The 24048-nt window shown below is 44.7% G+C and overlaps 1 protein-coding gene across 2 annotated transcripts in view; it reads left to right on the top strand.

Moving 5' to 3' along the window:
- Positions 1-23837, top strand: part of LOC126183619 (uncharacterized) — a 182052-nt gene extending 158215 nt beyond the window's left edge. For both annotated transcript variants that reach the window (XM_049925736.1, XM_049925737.1), the window contains 4 exons: positions 1814-1951; positions 12303-12524; positions 17931-18070; positions 19652-23837. In XM_049925736.1, coding sequence (XP_049781693.1) covers positions 1814-1951; positions 12303-12524; positions 17931-18070; positions 19652-22073 — 2922 coding nt within the window. In that variant the 3' untranslated portion in view covers positions 22074-23837. The remainder of the gene's footprint in view (positions 1-1813; positions 1952-12302; positions 12525-17930; positions 18071-19651) is intronic.
- The last annotated feature ends 211 nt before the right edge of the window (positions 23838-24048 follow it).

The following is a 24048-nucleotide window of genomic DNA, read 5'->3' as shown; positions in this document are numbered from 1 at the left end:
ATATTTGTATCTTACTTCTAGCCTGAGTTATCAATTTACGTAATCATGGAAAGACTTTTCGGACACCCTGTACTATTAAATAAATGTAGGCTCCAAAATCATTTTCTGAAACTTCGAAGTCTCACCTTTCATCTAAAATATCATTTTTTTTAAAACTGATAGTTTAAAGTTTTGTAAAAATAGTGGGAACTGAACGTCTGAAGTGCACCTAAAATTGATACTCTAAAATGGACCCGCTCCTAAAGTCGACAATTTTGGCACCTATAGTTGACATAATTCCCATATCCCATTTTCTTTTATAAGTGACTAGAGCTCAAAACGCGGCGAATCCAATGTTTAAAGTTTTGACACGAGCCCACTCTTACTGTTTAAAAGAATTTTAACGACATTTTACTTTAATTGATAGTTTATAGTAATTTCGTCCCGCTGCCCACCAGAGGGGCGTTCGATGTATTTGTTAGATTTTATAAATGGTACTGTGAACAAATCCAGGTCAAATGTAGTTATGACATAATTTTTCGCAAATAAAAACGTAATTTTTGTTGGAAGCGTTTGGCAGTCAATACGATACAAACATAGGATGGCAGACCGCTGATTTGAAATCCCGCCACGTTTTGCCAACAGTCACGTGGTTTATGTTGGAGCCACACCAGCCCTATAGCTTCTGCACAGCAAGACCAGTCTATCAGTATCTACGGTCGAAGGTTGGCTCCAACGTCAACCAGTAGAGTAGTACCACGCAACCGTACATGCCATCCCAGTAAGGTGGCGTAGCCTGCCCGGTTAGCCGTGCGGTCTAACTCACGGCTTTCCGGATTGGGAAAGAGCGCCTGGTCCCCGGCACGTATCCGCCCGGCGGACTTCTGTCGAGGTCCGGTGAGCCGGCCAGTTTATGGACGGTTTTTAGGCGGTTTTCCATCTGCCTCGACGAATGCGGGCTGGTTCCCCTTATCCCGCCTCAGCTATGTCGGCGATTGCTGCGCCAACAAGTACGCGTACACCACCATTACTCTACCACGCCAACATAGGGGTTACACCCGTCTTATGTGAGACGTTCCCTTGGGGGGGAAGGGGGGGGGTCAACTGGGGGCCTAACCGCACAATAACCCTGAAAGAGTGGTTCGGCGTGGGGCGGCAGAGGGGTGAAGTGGACCACTGCGGCTGCGGCGGAGACGGAGCCTCTCCGTCGTTTCTAGGCCCCCGGTTAACATACAATACAATACAATACAATACAAGGTGGCGTAAGGCCGTCACACTGAACGAAGATTATTTTGAAAAATAGGATTTTGGAGCCGAAAGAGTGGGGAATAGTATGGTGTACTGGAATCCGGATTAAAAACAACCTGCTTGCAGAAAAAAAGTGTAGCATTATTTATTGAACGCCCCTCGTAAATCAGCGAGGTATCTCGTATACAGTGAACTTCGTAGAATGTAAGACATCTGTTAAATAATCATTAGTCTTAGAATTTCGATGGCAGACGTTAGATATTCAGATAATATTGATTTAAGTAACGGTGGAATCATTTAAGTTATTAAAGGCGTGTAGGTGTGAGAATTCAAGTTTTGAGGCGTAATACTAAGCAGAAAGTTGCCAAATTTCCAGTGAATTACAGAGAGTACATTCACACACTGGAGTGTGATGGATGCTTAATTACTCAGTTCGTGGATGTCACTGTTTTCACAATACTGTGAAATCTCTTTTTGTGTCATAGTCCTCATTCTAATCTAGTTTTTTAGCACCGTTTCTCGATATTGCAGTGTCTGCGATAGGACAAAGGCTGTTACTACAGGTGTGCTTGTGCGTGTGTTGCAGATGTCTCGAGTGGTGTGTGCTGTGGCGCTGGTGCTGGCGGTGCAGCTGGCTGACGCCCAATCCAACTACGACAGCCAGGCCAACAATGTGGAGTACATCGGCAACGGGCTGCCGCCCTCCGCCACGCTGGACGGAAAGGTCAGTATCCCAGAAACACAACGCAACGAGGGCACGCCATCCCGCTGACAGAGATTGGAACTACCATAACATTCGTCCAAAAGGAGACCCGACGTCTTCAACACGAGGAGCGTGATGATTCCTCAGGGTTAGAATCAAGGAGCTGTAATCAAACATAACGTGAATAAGTAAACTAACTGCCCTTGCTGTGGCCTATCGCTTGCCTACACGTCGTTTCCCGTACTGTGGAATCTGAATGGAGGCTTTTATATTCCACTGCTCCTTCCGACGCCTTGCAGGCACTACAGGGTTAAAAGTATTTAAACTGACAAACTCCGGGAGGTTTTAGGGCACATCAAAACAAATATTTTTCCCTAATGTCATTTTTCCCTATGAGGAGAATTTAAACTGGTAGAGGAAGATTTCTTTGGCGGCAAATTAATTAAACCAACGAACACTTTTCCATTTTTTATGACCAAGAGACAACACATTGTTGTTGTTGTTGTTGTTGTGGTCTTCAGTCCTGAGACTGGTTTGATGCAGCTCTCCATGCTATTCTATCCTGTGCAAGCTTCTTCATCTCCCAGTACCTACTGTAACCTACATCCTTTTGAATCTGCTTAGTGTATTCATCTCTTGGTCTCCCTCTACGATTTTTACCCTCCACGCTGCCCTCCAATACTAAATTGGTGATCCCTTGATGCCTCAGAACATGTCCTACCAACCGATCCCTTCTTCTAGTCAAGTTGTGCCACAAACTTCTCTTCTCCCCAATTCTGTTCAATACCTCCTCATTAGTTATGTGATCTACCCATCTAATCTTCAGCATTCTTCTGTAGCACCACGTTTCGAAAGCTTCTATTCTCTTCTTGTCTAAACCATTTATCGTCCACCTTTCACTTCCATACGTGGCTACACTCCATACAAATACTTTCAGAAACGACTTCCTGACATTTAAATCTATACTCGATGTTAACAAATTTTTCTTCTTCAGAAACCTTTCCTTGCCATTGCCAGTCTACATTTTATATCCTCTCTACTTCTACCATCATCAGTTATTTTGCTCCCGAAATAGCAAAATTCCTTTACTGCTTTAAGTGTCTCATTTCCTAATCTAATTCCCTCAGCATCACCCGACTTAATTCGACGACATTCCATTATACTCGTTTTGCTTTTGTTGATGTTCATCTTATATCCTTCTTTCAAGACACTGTCCATTCCGTTAAACTGCTCTTCCAAGTCCTTAACACAAGCCAATTTCAATTACAGTAGATTTTCAAAAATGGCTCCATTGAAACAAAGGTCACACCGTCGGATCATGCTCTGTCTGACACGGGCAAAAACCGCAGGAGTACCCTGAATTATTCCTGCTGCTACTGCTGCTACTATCCAGGCAACCAGATCCTCTTGTGATGCAACAGGAGTTGCGTAAACAAGGTTGCGCATCTCTCCCCACACAAAAAGTCCAGAGGGGACATGTCTGGGGATCGAACAGGCCATGGTACAGGACCACCTCTGCCAATCCACGTTTCTGGGAAACGTCGACCCAGGAATCGACGCACACGACGACTGAAATGTGTCGGCGCCCGGTCATGTTGGAACCACATGCGTTGTCTTGTAGCGAGCGGGACGTCTTCCAACAATTCTGGCAATACTCTGGCGAGAAAATTGTAATAGTGCCTGCCATTTAATGGCCTAGGTAGCAGATACGGCCCAATTATACAGTCTCCAACAACACCGACCCACACATTAACGAAGAACCGCACTTGATGAGCGCTAGTAACTGTGGCATGTGGGTTATCCTCACTCCAAACATGCGAATTGTGCATGTTGAAGACTCCATCACGCCCGAACGTTGCTTCATCGGTAAACAACACAGAGCATGGAAATGTAGGATGCATTTCACACTGTTCCAGGTACCACTGCGTAAACTGTGCACTGGGTGGATAATCAATTGGTTCCAGGTTGGGGACACGCTGTATTTGAAATGGACGTAACAATTGCTCTCGAAGGACTGTTCTTACATTCGTCTGATTCGTCCCCATGTTACGTGCAATTGCACGAGTGCTGATTGAAGGATCCCGCTCCACATGCTGCAAGACAGCTTCCTCAAATTGCAGCGTTCTTACCGAGCGACGGCGTCCCTGTACAGGTAATCTGCAAAATAACCCGGTCTCACGCAGACGTTGGTAGACAGCAGCAAAGGTCGTATGATGCGGGATACGGCGATTAGGATATTGTTGTTGATAAACCGCTGTGCAGCTCGTCTGTTGCGGTGCGCTACGTAGATCACACCAACCATATCAGTGTACACACTCCAGGTGTATCGCTCCATGAGTAAACACAGACAATCCACTACTACTCTGGTGGACAGCAGTTGCCTACAACTGAGGAGCGTAATACGCCCTCTAACAACTGAAGTTCGTAATACGGCCTCTAACAACTGAAGAGCGTAATACGGCTTCTACCGGTTTAACTAATCCTCATAGCAAAAAGTGACATTAGGGAAAAATATTTGTTTTGATGTCCCCTACAACCTCCCAGAGTTTGTCGGTTTAAATGCTTTTCACCCTGTATATTGGTCAATTGTTTGAGCGGAACCAAAACATGACTCCCTAGATATTACACAAAGGATTTTTGGCCAAATTTTCATAGCGAAACGAAGAGTGAGGAATGGACAAAAGGGGTATCAAAATGGCTCTGAGCACTATGGGACTTAACTTCTGAGGTCATCAGTCCCCTAGAACTTAGAACTACTTAAACCTAACTAACCCTAGGACATCACACACATCCATGTCTGAGGCAGGATTCGAACCAGCGACCGTAGCAGTCGCGCGGTTCCAGACTGTAGCGCCTAGAACCGCTCGGCCACTCCGGCCGGCAAACGGGGTATCAAACTGACCAGTGTGTAGTATAGTTTTGAAAAAAGTATTTAATTGCTTCAAAATAATCAGTGTAATTAGAGAAAACTTCGTGATCTGAGGGAAAATTGAAATATTTATGAACAGCAGCAGCGTCAAAAGATGTCAATTCGCAGCATAAACTGAAACTGTTTTCCTTTTTGTTGATCAGTATTCTCTTAATAATAATAGAATACCGACCCAAATTTAAATATGTTATTGAAAAAAAGAAGAAAATTGAAAAAAAAAGTGATCAAATATAATGTGAAATGATTTGTTTAAAGGCAAGAAAGAAAACAAGTTAGAGAAATATTTGGCGCGCCTTTCGATCATGTACGGCAATTGAGGTGCCGATTGAGAATTTAAAGTTCAATGTTTGACTTACAGTCTTAGAATTTTAAATAGTACTAGAGGGCATTTATGTGGTGGAGTTTCACTGAGTGATCTCCGTACGTCACTAATCTACGAGCATCTCAGCAGCTGTACACGATTCCCTGGAACGTTCAAAGGTGCCTCAAGTGCTTCTCTGTTCTATTTTGTTTCTTACTTCTGAACAAATCATTTCACAATATGCTTGACCGTTTTTATCTTACATCAAGGTTCAGAGCGACTTTTCATCGCCTCCAGCATGCGTTCTGTACTTGAAATGTAAGTTTGTCCCACTCGCGGCGGATTCTTGAGGAAAATACAGGGTGGTCGGAAAATCGCGTTACAAACCTTTAGGACTATTAGAGGGGAGGAGTACATGATATATTGAATAGCAATCCATGTCCGGTAACGCACCGTTTCCGTTCTACGACGGTTTTGTTTCAGACGTGGAACGTATCCACGTCTGCTTCTACTCAAGCTAACTAGTCGTGCATAGTTGATCTTCCTACAAAACGTGCTGGACCCGTTCTTGGAAGCTGTGCCACTGAATATCCGTAATGAAATGTGGTTCCAGCATGATTGTGCACCCCCTCACTTCTCACGTTCGGCCCGGAGACATTTCAACAGACGATATCGTGAAAGATGGATAGGCCGAGGTGGTCCAACGGCGTGGCCGCGGAGATCGCCGGATTTAACTCCTATGGACTACTTCTTGTGGCGTCGTAAGCAAAGTTTAATTTACGAGGCTCCTATAGAGATAGGGGAAGATCCGCTGACACGAGTTCTGGACACTGGACTAGAAACTGAAGAGACATCAGGTGGGATGGAGAGTATGTACCAGAACATGCTTCGTAGATACGATGTCTGTAAACAACGTTGGTGGTCGCCACATCGAACCGTTGTTGTAATCCATCAGTACTGTTCTGTACGTACAGTATGCTGGGTTATTTTTTGTTCTGGAATAATGTGAACACGTAATGTTTAAGTGTTAATAGAAACAAATGTGCCCAAGCGATAAATGGATGTTTCGTTATTTTCTTTTCGAATTGTTAGTCTACCTAATAATTATACTACGTCACGCTTAATGCATTTCCGTCAAGCAGAAGTGGGTGAGTTAAACATCTGAACTGAAATTGTCGTAGAACGTTTCCGGACATAGGTTCCTATTCAAAATGTTATGTGCTCACTCTCCTCTGCAAGTCCTAGAAGTTTGTAACGGTAATTTCCGAACACCATGCACAAGGATTGTACTTATTTCCCCGTTCCCAGTATGCCCCCTGAGAAGTGCTAAAGTACTTTGCACCCAAAGCACGTCTTTGGTTTACTTTTTTGCTCCCTCACATTTTCTACCTGGCTCTTTTTCATGATGAAGAAGCTGTTAATAAGTTCTCAAACGAATAAATTCATGCTAAGCCATGCAATGCCCTTTCTTACAGGGGTGCTAGTTCTGCAAGGCTCGCAGAAGAGATTTGTGAAGTTTGAAAGGTAGGAGACGAGGTACTGGTAGAATTGAAGCTGTAAGGAGGGGTCGTGAGTCGTGCTTGGGTAGCTCGGTTGGTAGAGGACTTGCCCGCGAAAGACAAAGGTCCCCAGTTCGAGCCTCGGCCCGGCACACAGTTATAATCTGCTAGGAAGTTTCATATCAGCGCACACTTCGCTGCAGAGTGAAAATCTCATTCTGCTTTATAACTTCTTTGTTGCGTTCGCTAATACTCAGTTAAGAATGTAAATACATAAAACTGCAAACAGCCACTTTATTGAATAACTATTTATTATCCCATGAACCGGTTTTCGAACCTTTTCAGGTTCATCTTACTCTTGAGATGAAGATGAACCTGAAAAGATTCGAAAACCGGTTTATGGAATAATAAATAACTATTCAAAAAAGTAACTGGTCGCAGTTTCATTTGTTTACATTCAGTTAACAGTCACAGGTTCTAAAATATCCGCAATGGGCAAGCTCAGTCAATTAAGGATGTATGGACCGGGATTCGAATCCCACTACTTCCAAATTCTAGTCTAGAGTCTTAACCAGGAGACCAACGAGCTTGATATGATGCAGAGAAGTTTCAGAAATCTAGCTGTGATTCCTACTTTGCCTGCGATGATGAAACATCCAGTTGATATCTGATTATTTATTTTTAGATTTCTAGGGGGAAAAAGGCATACAGGCTGTCAGCTTGGACCCCGCCTATTTCTCAGACGCTGTGAACATGTGCACATGTTTGCACATAGATCCTCCACAGGGAGAAACTTTCGTGTTTGAAATTTCAGTACAATTTTCCACTGTTACAACCTCTCTATATACTACAGCATCATCCGCAAAAAGCCTCAGTGAACTTCCGATGTTATCCACAAGGTCATTTATGTATATTGTGAATAGCAACGGTCCTACGACACTCCCCTGCGGCACACCTGAAATCACTCTTACTTCGGAAGACTCCTCTCCATTGAGAATGATATGCTGCGTTCTGTTATCTAGGAACTCTTCAATCCAATCACACAGTTTGTCTGGTCTGATAGTCCATATGCTCTTACTTTGTTCATTAAACGACTGTGGGAAACTGTACCAAACGCCTTGCAGAAGTCAAGAAACACGGCAGCTACCTGGGAACTCATGTCTATGGCCCCTTGAGTCTCGTGGATGAATAGCGCGAGCTGGGTTTCACACGACCGTCTTTTTCGAAACCCATGCTGATTCCTACAGGGTAGATTTCTAGTCTCCAGAAAAGTCATTATACTGGAACATAATACGTGTTCCAGAATTCTACAACTGATCGACGTAAGAGATATGGGTCTATAGTTCTGCACATCTGTTCGACGTCCCTTCTTGAAAACGGGGATGACCTGTGCCCTTTTCCAATCTTTTGGAACGCTACGCTCTTCTAGAGACCTATGGTACACCGCTGCAAGGAGGGGGGGGGGGGGGGGGCAAGTTCCTTCGCGTACTCTGTGCAAAATCGAACTGGTATCCCAGTTACATCAGTGTAATTCTTGTCTTTGAATAAAAGTGTCACTTCTGTTTGTCTCATTGCTTATTTCTGTCAAATTCAAATGGCTCTAAGCACTATGGGACTTAACATCTGAGGTCATCAGTCCTCTAGACTTAGAACTACTTAAACCTAACTAACCTAAGGACATCACGCACATCCACGCCCGAGACAGGATTCGAACCTGTGACCGTAGCAGCAGCGCAGTTCCGGACTGAAGCGCCTAGAACCGCTCGGCCACAGCGACCGGCTTATCTCTGTCAGTTACCTTCGTTGTACTATAGTAGCTTTTTCAATGCATGACTCAAATTTCGTAGAGTTGTGTTACTTGTCCGTGACACATCATGCGGAAGTTACTTTCGTCATATTTTGAGATGAATGTCATTTTGTCACAACTCTTACACCGAAGTCGTCCTTCGTTGTTTTATTTATAAAATTTAACGGAGCAATCTTACCACATGTAGTGCAGACTGCGTGATAGCTACAGGAAGTGCAGAAGTAATGGTGCAGCGGTGCTGCCGCCGTGGCTGCTTCTGGAAGACGGACCCGCCGTGTCCTTATACAGCACCGCCCCCTCCATCGGTCCTGCTCGCTGCTCCTTCACGGTCGGCGAACCAGACGGTCAGAAAGCCGTTCCTTCTGCCAGCAGCCAGCGCCTTTTCTGCATTACTGTCATCCTCCTCGTAGTCCCTCCAAACAGGGTTCTTGCTGCGGACGTAGATTGCAGATTATTTTCCTGTTTTGCCTATCCCAGAAACCGGAAGCATGTGTGATGCACGTCATTCCGAATTATTATGTGGCTCCCGCGTTGTAGGGAACGAAGTTATTAGCGTATTCTTCATCGGAATCTTCAATCCGCGATTAGTTATCTTTCAAAGAAATTAATTTATTTGGAGATGATACTGGACTTGACGCCCACATAGGTTATTTACACCAAGAACTTGCTTTGTAATTAAGCAAACATTTAAGCTACGAGACCAAAGATTTCAGATATTTTGCTGCTCAGTTACAATGACGACTCCATTTCCCGAACTTTTTTCTAGACCACCTGTTTATCACTCTAATTCGTGATTCCAAACCACTTTCGGTTTATCATTCCTTTTGTAGAGATATCGGTGCAACATTCCATAAAAGTCTATAGACATGTTAGCTTCAACCATCCTAATGTTTTTTTATTCTGTATAGTTCTTTTGGAGGGTACGATAAATCAACATTGTTTCTGCTTCTTTGATTTTAATTACAGTTTGCTTTGGGCTCACACTACGTTCATTCTTTGGCGTGTTGTTCCTACTCTTCTTGCGTCCACTTCCTCCCAGTTCCTCATTTTCTTTTTTTTTTTTTTGTCCTGAAAGCCTGCCTTTTCTGTAGCTTCTTTAAATTATGTTCTGTTTCTTATTGTGTCCTACTCGACACTTGAATTTTCGATGTCTGTTCCTACTTCTTTCAGCGATTGATTCTGAGTTTGTAATTTTTTAGTAAGTCAAAGATTCGCGTGGTTATTTTGTCGTTATTCATCCTTCATATGAGTTCATAGAATTTAATCTCCTTTTCCTCGTTACATCCGTTACCTTTTCAACTTCAAGATATAGTTCTGTATTAGATCTTAATCTGTGTTCTGATTCACTGCTGCTTTTTGGTCACAGCATTTTTCTTAGGAGTCTTCTTTCATTCTTTTTTTTTTTAATTTTTCGAGCTGCATAGAGTATTTAAGATATGACCACTGTTTCATAATGTTTCAGTTTTTTGTTCCAGTATAAAGATTTTGTAGTACAGATGTTTCTTGGTTTTTGAAAGGCCCTCTCCATATTATATTTTCTAGTCCCTATTGCTCTCTTTCTCTTGATGCTGTTTGATGTCCATTATTTTAGATATTTAAAAATGTCAACTTTATATAAATTGTTGTTATCAACTGGTTTTTTTTTTCAAATAAAATTTGTAATCCTTCTTCTGCTGATTCGCGTTCCATTTCTGTGTTTGCTCTTGTGCACTTTCATGTAAGTATTAGTAAGTGTCTTGTCATGTGCAAATGCTAGAAAATCTACAGTCATCTTGTTTGGCTTCCTACCTAGTTGTATATCCTTAGTACTTATGGCCTTCCTCCGCCCTCTTACTACCTTCTACAATGCACCGTTAAATAGTAGAGGCGACAAGCCATCTCCTTGTCTTACTTATGGTTCTATTTCTTTACTCGCCCTTTCCCTTTGACTGGTTTACCATCAACGTTAAGGTAACGATAAAATGTGAGATTCTTAGAGACTGGCAATACAGAGAGGCTTGCAAAAATGTGGTATCATGGAGCTCTGTGTGACCGAGGTGCCACCTGTTTCTGTGCGTGTTTAGACTTATCCACAAACGCACTGTAGCCTAGAGCTCGAGTTCGACAGAGATATCGTAGTATACTGGAGAAAAGTGGCGAACTGTTTTAATGTATAATGTTCGTCGAGGGCTGACAATGGATTAGTCAGTGCCTCTGTTGTTTACAGAAGACTGTCCTAATTGCTCTAGAATGTTCAGATGATTCTGACAATTTCAGAGTGGAAGCCCGGTTCTCGATGAGGTCTACTTCTCAAGTCACTAATCTTCATCACTAACTAAGAATTTTACTGCAGAAAGGAAACTAGTAGAGAGCACTGGTGTGTAATACCATCACACCAGTTATTAGCTCTGTCTGCTAATGCTGGGTAGTGTTAAAGTAAGGAACCATTGCTCTTTATGTACACAGTATCTTTTGGCGGAGGAAGAAACGGTATGACATGTCTCACGATAAAACAAAAATATTCAAAAAAATTTGAAAGTAGCGGATAGCGTTGTTTCCAGTGAACAGTCGTAACTTTGAAACTTCCTTGCAAATTAAAACAGTGTGCCGGACCGAGACTCGAACTCGCGATCTTCGCCCTTCGCGGGCAAATTCTGTACCGACTGAGTACCCCCCTCACAGCTTTACATCCGCCAGTACCTCGTCTCCTACCTTCCTAGCTTGACAGAAGCTCTCCTGCGAAACTTGGAAGTTTGGAAGGTGGGAGACGAGGTACTGGCGGAAGTAAAGCCGTGAGGAGGGGTCGTCAGTCGTGCTTGGTAGCTCAGTCGGTAGAGAACTTGCCCGCGAAAAGTAAAAGTCCCGAGTTCGAGTCTCGGTCCACCACGTAGTTTAAATCTGCAAGGAAGTTTCATATCAGCGCACACTCCGCTTCAGTGTGAAAATTTCATTCTGGAATCGTGACTTTATTACCTAAATATTCTAACCCAGTGGAAAACCATGATGTACGGGTTTGAAGAGGAGGGTGCGCTAGACCCAGTCGAAAAATCCTTGGCTGTCATGTAGAGAATATTGGCCGGTCCCTTCCTCGTAAGGGGCGTGCTGATACGTGTGGAGTATGTGTTGTCTCTTGTCTGACGTCATATATGCTTAAAATAGTTTGATCAAATTCGAGAGCCAAAATGTGAATATCGTAGCAGTGATTACCTTGCTCAAGTTATTTTCCGCTGTTAATATAAGTAAAGACTTGACAGACAGATCTGAATTGTTTATATATATATATATATATATATATATATATATATATATATATATATATATATATATATATATATTTGAATGATTATCAAGCAGACGTGGGAGAATATATGTGGCTAGCCGCCAGAAGAGTCTTGGAGTTTTTTATGAAACCTTTTGTAGGCTGTAATGGGAAATACTTGATAAAATAAAATAAATGGCAAGATGAAATCATATAAATGTATCCCGTCTTTTCACTCACACAGCTAACCAAATACCGTATTATTTATCAATACTGAAAATTTAGATTTCATTCAAGACTGGGGTTTGAACCTGGATTTTCTGCTTATCCAACCAGTCGCCTCAACCATTGTGACCACCATAGTACGTCTGCTTGAGCGATACAGATTTTCAGTTGTAGTAAGATATCACAATGCCTGTGTATTCTGATTACGATGCATAGTTCCTTTTGGTCATGCATGTATTAATGTATTTAATGTAATTCAGTTGTAATGTTCAGTAGCATTAGCAAGTTAACAGCGGTGTCATTGAGAGTTTGAGTCAGTCTTCACAGTGTGTTCATATGACTTGACCGATTAAAGGCATTTCTTAATTTTCAGGTGACGAAGCTGGACGATCTTTCTCCAGAGATAACGCTGAATCGGACTAAGGGTACGCTGTACTGCGGGTCGGGCTCCATGGATATCACCCTCAAGTTCAAGGAGCCCTTCTTCGGCATTGCGTACGCTGACTTCGACAGGAATAGCGCATGTCAAGTGGCCGGCAAGGGCGCCACCACGTACCGTCTCGAGCTGCCGCTCAAGGGCTGCGGAACTATACAGGTACGTCTGCTCTCAAACGTCCACCGGCCAGTGTACAGCCTGAAGTACCTTTGTTCTTTGACTCTTTGAAGTAGACATTTGCTCCCTCTTTTCACAGCGAGTGATCAGCAGCCGTGCTATTAGTGCCACTATCAAGATACACTAATGAGAGAAGTCTTGGGATAGCAATATGCACATATACAGATGGGAGTAGTATCGCGCGCACAACATATAAAAGGGCAGTACATTGGCGGAACTGTCATATGTAATCAGGTGAACCATGTGAAAAAGTTTCCCATGTGATTACGGCCGCACGACGGGAATTAACAGACTTTGAACGCGGAATAATACACTACTGGCCATTAAAATTGCGACACCAAGAAGAAATGGAGATGATTAACGGGTATTCATTGGACAAATATATTATACTAGAACTGACAGGTGATTACATTTTCACGCAATTTGGGTGCATAGATCCTGAGAAATCAGTACCCAGAACAACCACCTCTGGCAGTAATAACGGCCTTGATAAGCCTCGGCATTGAGTCAAACAGAGCTTGGATGGCGTGTACAGGTACAGCTGCCCATGCAGCTTCAACACAATACCACAGTTCATCAAGAGTAGTGACTAGCGTATTGTGACGAGCCAGTTGCTCGGCCACCATTGACCAGACGTTTTCAGTTGGTGAGAGATCTAGAGAATGTGCTGGCCAGGGCAGCAGTCGAACATTTTCTGTATCCAGAAAGGCCCGGACAGGACCTGCAACATGCGGTCGTGCATTATCCTGCTGAAATGTAGGGGTTCGCAGGGATCGAATGAAGGGTAGAGCCACGGGTCGTAACACATCTGAAACGTAATTTCCACTGTTCAAAATGCCGTCAATGCGAACAAGAGGTGACCGAGACGTGTAACCAATGGCACCCTATACCATCACGCCGGATGATACACCAGTATAGCGATGACGAATATACGCTTCAATTGTGCATTCACCGCGATGTCGCCAAACACGGATGCGACCATCATTATGCTGTAAACAGAACCTGGATTCATCTGAAAAACTGACGTTTTGCCGTTCGTGCACCCAGGTTCGTCGTTGAGTACACCATCGCATGCCCTCCTGTCTGTGATGCAGCGTCAAGGGTAAACGCAGCCATGGTCTCAGAGCCGATAGTCCTTGCTGCTGCAAACGTCGTGGAACTGTTCCTGCAGATGGTTGTTGTCTTGCAAACATCCCCATCTGTTGACTCAAGGATCGAGACGTGGATGCAAGATCCGTTACAGACATGCGGATAAGATGCCTGTCATCTCGACTGCTAGTGATATGAGGCCGTTGGGATGCATCACAGAGTTCCGTATTACCCTCCTGAACCCAACGATTCCATATTCTGCTAACAGTCATTGGATCTTGACCAACGCGAGCAGCAATGTCGCGATACGATAAAGCGCAATCGTGATAGGCTACAATCTGACCTTTGTCAAAGTCAGAAACGTGATGGTACGCATTTCTCCTCCTTACACGAGACATCACAACAACGTTCCATCAGGCAACGCTGGTCAAAAGCTGTTTGTGTATGAGAAATCGGTTGGAAACTTTCCTCATGTCAGCACTTTGTAGGTGTCTCCACCGGTGCCAATCTTGTGTGAATGCTCTGAAAAGCTAATCATTTGCATATCACAGCATCTTCTTCCTGTCGGTTAAATTTCGCGTCTGTACAACGTCATCTTCGTGGTGTAGCAATTTTAATGGCCAGTAGTGTAGTTGGAGCTAGACAGATCGAACATTTCACTTCGTAAATCGTTTGGGAATTAATTTTCTGAGATCCACAGTGTCCAGAGTGTGCCGAGAATATTAAATTTCAGCAGACATTATCTCTCACAACGGACAACTCAGTGGCCGACGGCCTTCACTTAACGACCGAGAGCAGCGGCGTTTGCGCAGAGTTGTCAGTACTGACATAAAGCAACCCTGCGTGAAATAACCACAGAAATCAATGTGGGACAGACGACGAACGTATCTGTTAGGACAGTGCGCCGAAATTTGGCGTTAATGGGTAGTGGCAGCAGACGACCGACGCAAGCGCGTTTCCTAACAGCGCGACATCCCCTGCAGCGTCTCTCCTGCGCTCGTGACCATATTAGTTGGACCCTAGACGACCGGAAAACCGTGGCCTAGTGAGATGAGTTCTGATTTCAGTTGGTAAGCGCTGATGGTAGGGTTAGAGGGTGGCACAGACCCCACGAAGCATGGAACCAAGTTGTCGTTAAGACAATGTGCAATCTGGTTGTAGCTCCATAAACGTATGGGCTGTGTTTACATGAAATTGAATGGGTCCTCTGGTTCAACTGAACCGATAACTGACTGCCAATGGTTATGCTCGGCTACTTGGAGACCATTTGCAACCATTCATGGACTTAATGTTCCCAAATAACGATGGAATTTTTATCGATGACAACGCGACAGGGCGCGGCAGGCCGTAGGTACTCTGCAAGTTTCGTATGCAGTGCGTGTCGCCTAACATCCAGTCACCTTCTCCGCGTGAAAGGCGGTAAGCTGGACATAACCGAAGTTCCTGACGCGCCTCTAAAACTTTTTCCTACGCTTAGATACGCTTAGATGTTTATGAAAGGAGGGGGGGTTGAGGATCAGAGTTGATAGGAAGGATAAATGGAGGGAGAGAGGGCATCATCTGGGAGGGGGAGTGGATGGAAGCCACCTTGCAAAGGAGATGAAGGGTGTGGAGATGGAGGGTAGGGGGGACACAACAGTGAAGATGTGGCAGGGGGCGGGGATGGGAGAGGAGAGGAGCAACCAGGGGGTGAGGGGGATCAAGGCGGCGGGAGGTGTAGAGTACGCGGATATGTTCGAGGAATAGGAGCAGATGGGGGAAAGGAATGAGGTCATAGAGGATCCGCGTGGGGGACAGGAGGAGTATACGGAAGGCGAGGCGGAATGCATGATGCTCAAGGATTTTGGGGGGGGGGGGGGGCGGGGCAGATATCCAGGCGGGACTGGCATAACAGAGGATGGGACGGATTAAGGATTTGTAGGTGTGGAGGATGGTAGAGGGGTGCAGCACCCATGTCTGGCCAAAGAGGAGTTTGAGGAGTCGGAGGCGGTTGTGGGCTTTGGATTGGATGGAGCAAAGATGAGGGATCCAGGTGAGGTGACGGTCAATGGTGAGGCCGAGGTAGGTGAGCGTGATCTCCATTCCAGAGGTTGTTATCCAGCAGTTGAACTAATTTTTCTATGCGCGAGTGCAAGATCGCTTTGTGGTTACAAGAGGACACATCCGGATTTTGCACAGGCTTGACACACATCCTGTAGCACCTAAACGGAGATATAGGTTGCCTGACACCTACCATCTACAAACTTGTGTGTAAATAAACGTTCACTTTTCCCGAGATATACAATATCAGACCAAAAGTTTTCGGACAGCCCTATTTAATGCAGGACTGACCACTAGATGTCAAAAAAAAAAAAAAAAAAAAAAATGGTTCTGAGCACTATGCGACTTAACTTCTGAGGTCATCAGTCGCCTAGAACTTAGAAATAATTAAACCTAAGGACATCACACACATCCATGCCCGAGGCAGGATTCGAACCTGCGACCGTAGCGGTCGCTCCGCTCCAGACTGCAGCGCCCAGAACCGCACGGCCACTTCGGCCGGCCACTAGATGTCACGAGAGGCGGAACCGCCAGTGTGAAAGGAGGTGGCGAGTATTGCACTCTTAGCAGGAAAGTAAAACAGCGGAATGGGTCGGTCAGCAGAGCTCAGTGACTTCGAACGTAGATTAGTCATTGGATGTTACCTGAGTAAAGAAACCACCAGGAACATTTAAACCCTTCTAAAGCTGTCCAATTCGAATGGTACCATAGTCGAGTACCACCTTATAAGCCACGCATTTCCGTAGTCAGTGTTAAGCGACACTTTAAGTGGTCTAAAGAGCGATACGACTTTACAGTGGGTGACTGGAAAAGAGTGACTTGGAGTGATGAATCACGCTATGCCCTGTGGCAATCCGATGCAAGGGTTTGGGATTGGCGAATGCCGGTAGAACGTTACTACGTTACTGGTCATTATGTATAGTCCCTACAGTGAAGTACGGATGAGATGGTGTTACGATATGGAGATGTTTTTCGCGATTTCGGTGTCGTCCCCTTATTGCACTTAAGAAAGCGTAAAATGTGGAAGGATATGAACACATTTTACGGTATTGTGCACTGCGTATAGTAGAGGAACAGTTCGGAAGCGATGATTGAATCAGAATGACAATACACCCCATCATAAAGCAGCATCTGCTAGGCAATGGTTTGTGTACAGTAACATTCCTTAAATGGACTGCCCCGATAAGACTACCGACGTGAGCCAGTGGAACACTTCTGGGATAAGTTAGAAAGTCGGCTTCGCTCCAGACCCCCAGCGTCCAACATAACTATCTTCTTTGGTTTCAGCTCTTGAGGAGGTATGGGCTGCCACTCCTGCACAGTAATTCAGACACCTCATTGAAAGTGTCCCCAGCAGAGTTCAACCCGCCCTTAAGGGGAGTAGGACGTCAAACGGGCCGACTTGGAGCAGGAGAGGCACCACAGGACATTTTAATTTCCACTGTCTATACTTTTACAAGTAAATTCATAAAATTTTGTCAGCATGACCAGGAAGGATTCAGGATTTACACTCGTAGCAGCGGAAGTTCAAAAACATAACAAAATAATTTTTTTACATGAGAAATTTCATCATTTTTTCGCTTACTATTGCCTGCATTTGTTGCTACAGCTACACTTTTCTTCATAAGTAAGAGAGACTGTTCGATGAATTTTGCACAGCATACAAACCACACTTACAGGTGTCTGAAACTCTAGAATCTATTTAATTGATAAAAAAGTGAATGTGCTGTTACGTTTTAAATTTTATGTTTAGAAAAAAATCAAATTTTGTAGTTAATTATCTCAATTTTTACCACAGTTTTTAATAGATTTGGAAAATTCTAGAGTTTCATACACCTCTAAGTATGGTTTGTATGCTGTGCAAAATTCATCAAAGAATCTCTCTTACTTGTGAAGAAAAATGTACCTATAGCAACAAATGCAGCCAACAGTAAGTGAAAAAATGATGAAATTTCATATCTAAAAAAAATTATTTTGTTATGTTTTTGCACTTCCACTGCTATGAGTGTGAATCGTGAATCCTTCCTGGTAATGCTGACAAAGTTTTATGAATTTATTTGTAAAAGTATAGACAGTAGAAAATAAAATGTCCTGTAGTGCCTCTCCTGCTCCAAGTCGGCCCGTTTGACGTCCTATCCCCCTTAAGACAAAGGGTGGTGGCAACACCCTTTGGTGGTCATTTTTTCCTTTGCATGTTTGTATTTCGAGTGAAGTTTCTTACACAGCTGAATAACTATAGCGATGATATGTGTTGAACAGGAACCGCAGCGAGTGTTCACGAACAACATCGTGGTGCGCTTCCACCCGGGGCTGGAGATGGATGGCGACGAGATCATCACAATCGTGTGCCGCTACCCGCCGCCCGTGGCACCACCGCCTGCCGCTTTGCCGGCTCCTATGTAAGTCTCTGCATCATACTTGCGCTCTAGTTTTTCCTTCCATTCTATCAAAATTTTTCATTTAGTGACAATTTTAAGTCATTCATCGAGGGGAAGAGTTTTACATCCCCAGCGTTTATGGTGGCATACCATTTCGGTTTCCTGTCGTTGCCTTTTTTGTACCGTGCATTATTAGCTCTCTGTTGTTACACAACATCTACTCAATACAACATAGCCCTCTTCGCAATATATCTACACACTATTCGAAACATTTCGATTACACTCACTGTATTAATCGTATTAATGAGGGTTAGATCCACTGGTGGCTTTTATGGCAGTTCATGGTACTGAAGTCTATTTGAATGAACAGTAGCCTTTTTTCGTGAGAAACAGCATCCAAGCCAGTTCTTTAAATATGCTGAATGAAGTGAGCATTCTAATCGAAACCAAAAGCGTTCCATTTAATTCTAAGTCAATCCTCCTGACGGCGATTTCTTTTACAGAACTACTTAGTACTGTGCAATATTCTAACAGATCATACCACGGGGTAGTCCACTGACAGTATGCAGCAGCTCAAATTGTCCTGAGCTCATCGCATAAAAAGTATAAACTCACTGCATTGTGATTCGGGGTGTACTTCACCATTGATACAAGTCATAACAGCAAACATTGTGTGAGTACTCACTCTTGTTGGCCGCATTTAAGTCGCGAGGAGTTGCTTTTCTGTACTGTAGAATCTCATTACTATTCCGTCCAGAGTTGCTTACTAACACCGTGGAATCCCTAAAAGATTACTCACCCGTACATCATGTACCCGTAGTTTTTCAGGCCAGCTACTGCTTCTTATCTACTTCCTTTCTTCCGTTTTCTAAATTTCGACTCCAAAACAGCTCCATCAACTGCTTAATCACATGACTTAAGAAGATGTCAAATTTCGCCGACTTACTTCTTTCGATACTTTTAATTGAACAACTACCGAACTGTATGATCCTCCTTTTCGATACTTTTAATTGAACAACTACCGAACTGTATGATCCTCCCTATATTACTCTCAAAAACGAGAACTAATCAACTATCTACTTCCTATGTAAGAGTCTCTAACGACTTACAGTTGCCGTCATTTGACGGCCCTCGCTTAAGAAGCGTCCCTGCCTCAACTTGCTAATGCCGATCTTCTTCTCCACCACACATTTAAATAATTATAAACATTGTAATCTGTATCCCGTGATCCTCCACTATAGCACCTGATTGACGTTGTCAGAGCTACATTACTCTTCAGTGTCCTTTTAAATGTTTATTAGAAATAGTCATATTCATTTTAAGATCATCTTGGAAGGCGAACCACCACGAAATTCAGAGGTTGATCTTCCGAAGTACTGAAGACAATTCTCACAAGTTCTGCATTGGAATTACCCTAACCCTTCCACCTACATTGTCGAAATTATACATTTATTTTTGTAATTAACGCCATTTTTCGATTTCTTTATATTTGTAGCGTAGAGATTTCAGTGTACTGCTTTTACTCTATTTCTGGACCAAATGCTTTACCATTTTACCTCATTGTCGAAGGTATTTTAGTACTTACCTTTGTCGATCGCACAGCTTGTCACCGACGTCGCCGGCGGCGGTGGAGCCGCCGCTTAGCGGCTTCCAGATCTTGCTCATCATCTGCGCCATCCTCTTCCTGTCGCTGTTGCTGCTCGGCCTGGGCTGCTCCTACGTCTGCCTGAAGCGGCGCAACCTGGCCGTGGTGCGCAGGCACCCGCTCACCGCGTCGGGCACCGGCTCCGAGATCACCAAGCTGTCCGGCTCCAGCCTGGGCAACATCTCCATGTTCGAGGGGCTGAAGATCCCGCGCGCGCACGCCACGGCAGGCAGCACCTCCGGGTCCGACGCGGCGCTCATCCTGGAGCACTCGGACACACTGCCCAGCGACTACCCGTCCGAGTCGCCCAGCTCGGCGCACTCGGAGGCGGAGGACGTGGACACGCGCTCGCTGCGCCGCCCCAGCACCGTCAGCTCCGCCGGCTCCGGCTACGAGAACAAGGCGTTCGTGCAGCACGCCGAGGGCGGCTCCAGCTTCTACTCGGAGGCGCAGGTGAACGTGGTGCCGCCCCCGCCTCTCCCAGAGCCCAAATTCGACGTGTCGGTGCGAGTGAAGCGGGCCGCCCCGTCTCCGCCTGCGCCCACGCCGCCTCCTTCCGACGTCGAGAGCACCATGAGCATCCAGGCCCGCAACCTCACCACTATCCTAGAACAGCGCGAGGGCTCCTTCACCGACATCCCTCCTCCTGTCTCCAGCGCGACTACCTTCTCCTACGTTCCCGAGCTCCACCCTCCGCCACCACCTGCCAAGTACGCCCAAACCCCACCGGTCTATTCCCGAATCCTCCGTCGCCAACAAGATATGCACCAGACTCGCGAAATGACCAACGAGACCCTATCCCAAAGGTCGATTCCCGATAATGACAACTGGTCTCAGGGAGAAGATTTTGTCGATTCCCCGCAGCGCCGCATGTCCGTCTCCTCTGGCAGGTCGCTGGCGAGCCTCAACACCCTCAATACTGAGATGACTGACACGAGATCGATGTCCGAAATTGTCGATAATTCTCACAAACGCTTCACCAGCGAGACCAACGTCGCTCCTCCTCCCCCACCACCTCCTCCGATCGTCCCGTCGAGACACTATACGAGCGAGTTGGACATCACGCCTGCTACCACACTGGAACTGATAGAACCTCCAGTGGTAGCAGAGCCGCGGCCACAGATCACTTCGCACGTCGTCGACGACGTCTTCTTGCGTACTATCACCGAGAAGCGTACTATCGAAGACGTGGAGCGCCATCGTCGCCAAGTGACAGAATACCACACCAAACCGCAACCACCGGTGAATCCCAAATGGGACGTCGTCATCCGCAACTACCCGGCACCCGGTACGCACACGGGCACTCCCGGAGACGAGTCCGCTCCGGAATGGGAAAGTTTCTCGGAGGCTTCGTCCGTATCCGGTGCTCCACTCACGCCTGTAGCCGAACGGCATCAGGCACAGATGCATATCGAACGCCAGTACACGACCACGTTGGAGGTGCCTCCGAAGGATCCGACAGTGCCCAACTGGGACGTGCTCATTCGCGTGCTCAACCCGCCTCCCGTGACCGAAACTACACAGCCACTCGTCTCGGAAGGCCCAGTCGAAACGAGCGAAGCTGTACTCACTATCGAAGACAGAGAGAAGTGGAGGCAGATAATTACTACTGAGTCGACACTACGTACACTTCTCACAGAAGCCACCGTCCGTGAGGATTACGAGCGTATCAGAAAAGACCAACGGTACGAGAAGCTATTCGAGCCGAAGAAGTGGGACGTGATTATAAGAGTCTTGACTCCACCAGAGAAGCCCTCTTACGACCAACGCACCTCCAGCTCCTCGAACCAGCGCTACAAGCGCAAAACTGACTGGGATACGCGCAGCCGGCGTAGCTCGCTCCCGACGCTGTACGAATACGACTCTGACGGTGGGTCTTCGGTGCGAACGCTCGTCGCCGACACGACTGGGCACCCGGCAGGGCCGGCGCGCTTCAGGAGGCCTTCCAGGTCCAGCGTCAGATCTGACATGGACGTCCGCTCCATGACCGAAGTGATGGTGGACTTCGCGAGGCCGGACATAGCGGATACGCTGAGCGACGCCAGCTCCTATTACAGGCCCGGGTCGCGGCACTCGGGCACTGCAGGCGTGTCCGACGACGAAGATTACGGGCCGCACGGCAGTCTGGTTCGCTCTACCAGCCAGCCGTCCCTCGCCCGGTCCGCGTCCGAGTTCACCGAACAGTGGGTGGCGCCCGTGGGTCGAAGGGGCTGGTCTGGTGACGTCAGCAGTCCCGAGCACTCGCCGCGCTCCTCGCGTAGCGCCACCCTGCGCGAACCCATCACTGCCAGGGAGATGCTCTTCTCGCGAACCACCGTCAGAGAAACTTACACGAAAGAGTGGTACGGAGATGCTGACAGCGAAGCGAGCTTCAAATGAAACATGACACTAATCTAGCCGAGTAACGACACACGTCGATAAAAGAAGGCTTCACAGTACGCAGTAAGGTTTGAGACAAAACTAATCAATAATTCACCATTTTGAAACAACCGTCTGAACTGCTACATGCTATAATCATTGGTTACCGCGTTGATAGCTGGAAATATTTATCTATATCCGCCTGCATCTCGTGACTGCGAGTACACAGTGAACTACTATATTGTCATCAACACACGCAACAAACATTGTAGGCGGCATCGAAACTTCGTGTGGACGTAGCAAAGTGGTCTGCGGCATTCACAAGAAACAGCACAACACAACTTCCTTTTATCCAATCTTACAGTGCGCTGGGTGCTTCTATGAACCACTACAACGAAAAGCCGATAGATATTCTTAGACATTCCGTAGTTTACATGGAATTGTTGTGCAACATTCCATTTCATTCCATTTCAAAAATATACTTCTCTCACATTCGCATTTCAGAGTAGTTTAGTCAACTTTACGTTTGTGGTGAATGTACTAAAAATGTTTGAGCAGTTTAACCTTCGCTAGTTAAAAATAGCTTGCAAATGCAATTAATTTTCCTAAATATTATAATATAGGATTCGCCTCTCACATCGGCCGCATACTATAAATTAGAATTAGCAGATGGAACCTGCAGTAATGAAAGGTTGAAATCTCGTGTAAAGCGATCTCGCGCGATGATGACAGAGAAAAGAATGTGCCAAATGGATGAAAGGATTCTGAATAATTCGAGCAAACCTTGCTTGGAAGTTCCTATTTCAGTGGATCTGATTGTCCTGCCAAAAAAAAACATTGCAAACCGTATTATAACTGACATTTTTGTTGTAAGAAACGTTTTTCAAATAGCGCTGTTCTTTCACTTGCCAAAACGTGAGCCTTAGTGAGTTACTTGTTCTTTTGTTAAAGACGTTTTGCTGCAGTTCCAACAATAGAATAACTGCAGCATGTAAGTGAAACACTGCTCTTTCATTGCGAATGTCAAATATAAAATCATATACAGCATTTAAAATAAAATTACTTTAATTGACATTTTAACCTACTAGAACTCTGAAGTGGCTTCAGTTTATTTCAGAACGATCTGTCAATTTAACTCATTTTCATATAAAAGTAAGGAATTATTATTTTTTTAACTGAGCAGAAACAGCGCTAATGAAGAGCTGGTACGTTTTTGCAATTAAACTAGAATACTATGAAAATCCCTGTTGATTATGTTTGTGTTCGAGGACCTGAATGACTTTCATAAAGTACTGACGATCCACAGAAATGTTGGAATGCTTCATGATGATACAATGTAATATTTAAACTCCTACGCTAGCTTTTCATTTTCCACTCATTTTAACTCAGAAGTTAACATTAGGTACAACAAAATGAGTGGAACTGGAGAATTAGCTGCTTTTCTTATTACATTTTTGAGATAGCTTGAAGATACGATATTTATAGAACTTCAAGTGCGTTAACAATTAAGAATATCACTACATTTTTTAACTTAAAGTAAACTAAGCTATTTTTCCTAAATGGTGAAGGAATATGGGCTGCAGGTGTGACAAGGACTTTTTATCTTAGATTTATTAATTATGAAGTAACGCACCTCTATTAACGTCATAAATTGTTCAAATCAGACGATCTTAAACAAAATTGTTTCTTAATATTTGGATTCTAAATTAAATTCCTAATAATGTGAAACACTTTGTACTTTTTTATCGATTTCTAAAATAAAGACTGGGGAATGTGTACAAAATACATTTCAAATTTGTCTACTATTTTTCGCTAAAATACTTGTATTACTACTGTAATGTTTAAATTATGTGCAACAACTAGCCTAAACAAATTACTTTATATGTTCACTCAAATAAAATTTTTGTATTCTAACACAGAAACCTTCTCTTTCTGAGGGCGATACATGTGTCAGTGTATTTGATCTCAGGAAAAGCTACCTTATTTGTGCTTCATC

Source organism: Schistocerca cancellata, chromosome 4, assembly GCF_023864275.1.
Source record: "Schistocerca cancellata isolate TAMUIC-IGC-003103 chromosome 4, iqSchCanc2.1, whole genome shotgun sequence".
Lineage (NCBI taxonomy): Eukaryota > Metazoa > Arthropoda > Insecta > Orthoptera > Acrididae > Schistocerca > Schistocerca cancellata.
Note: the sequence above shows the minus strand (reverse complement) of the source record. Positions and strands in the feature narration are given on the sequence as shown.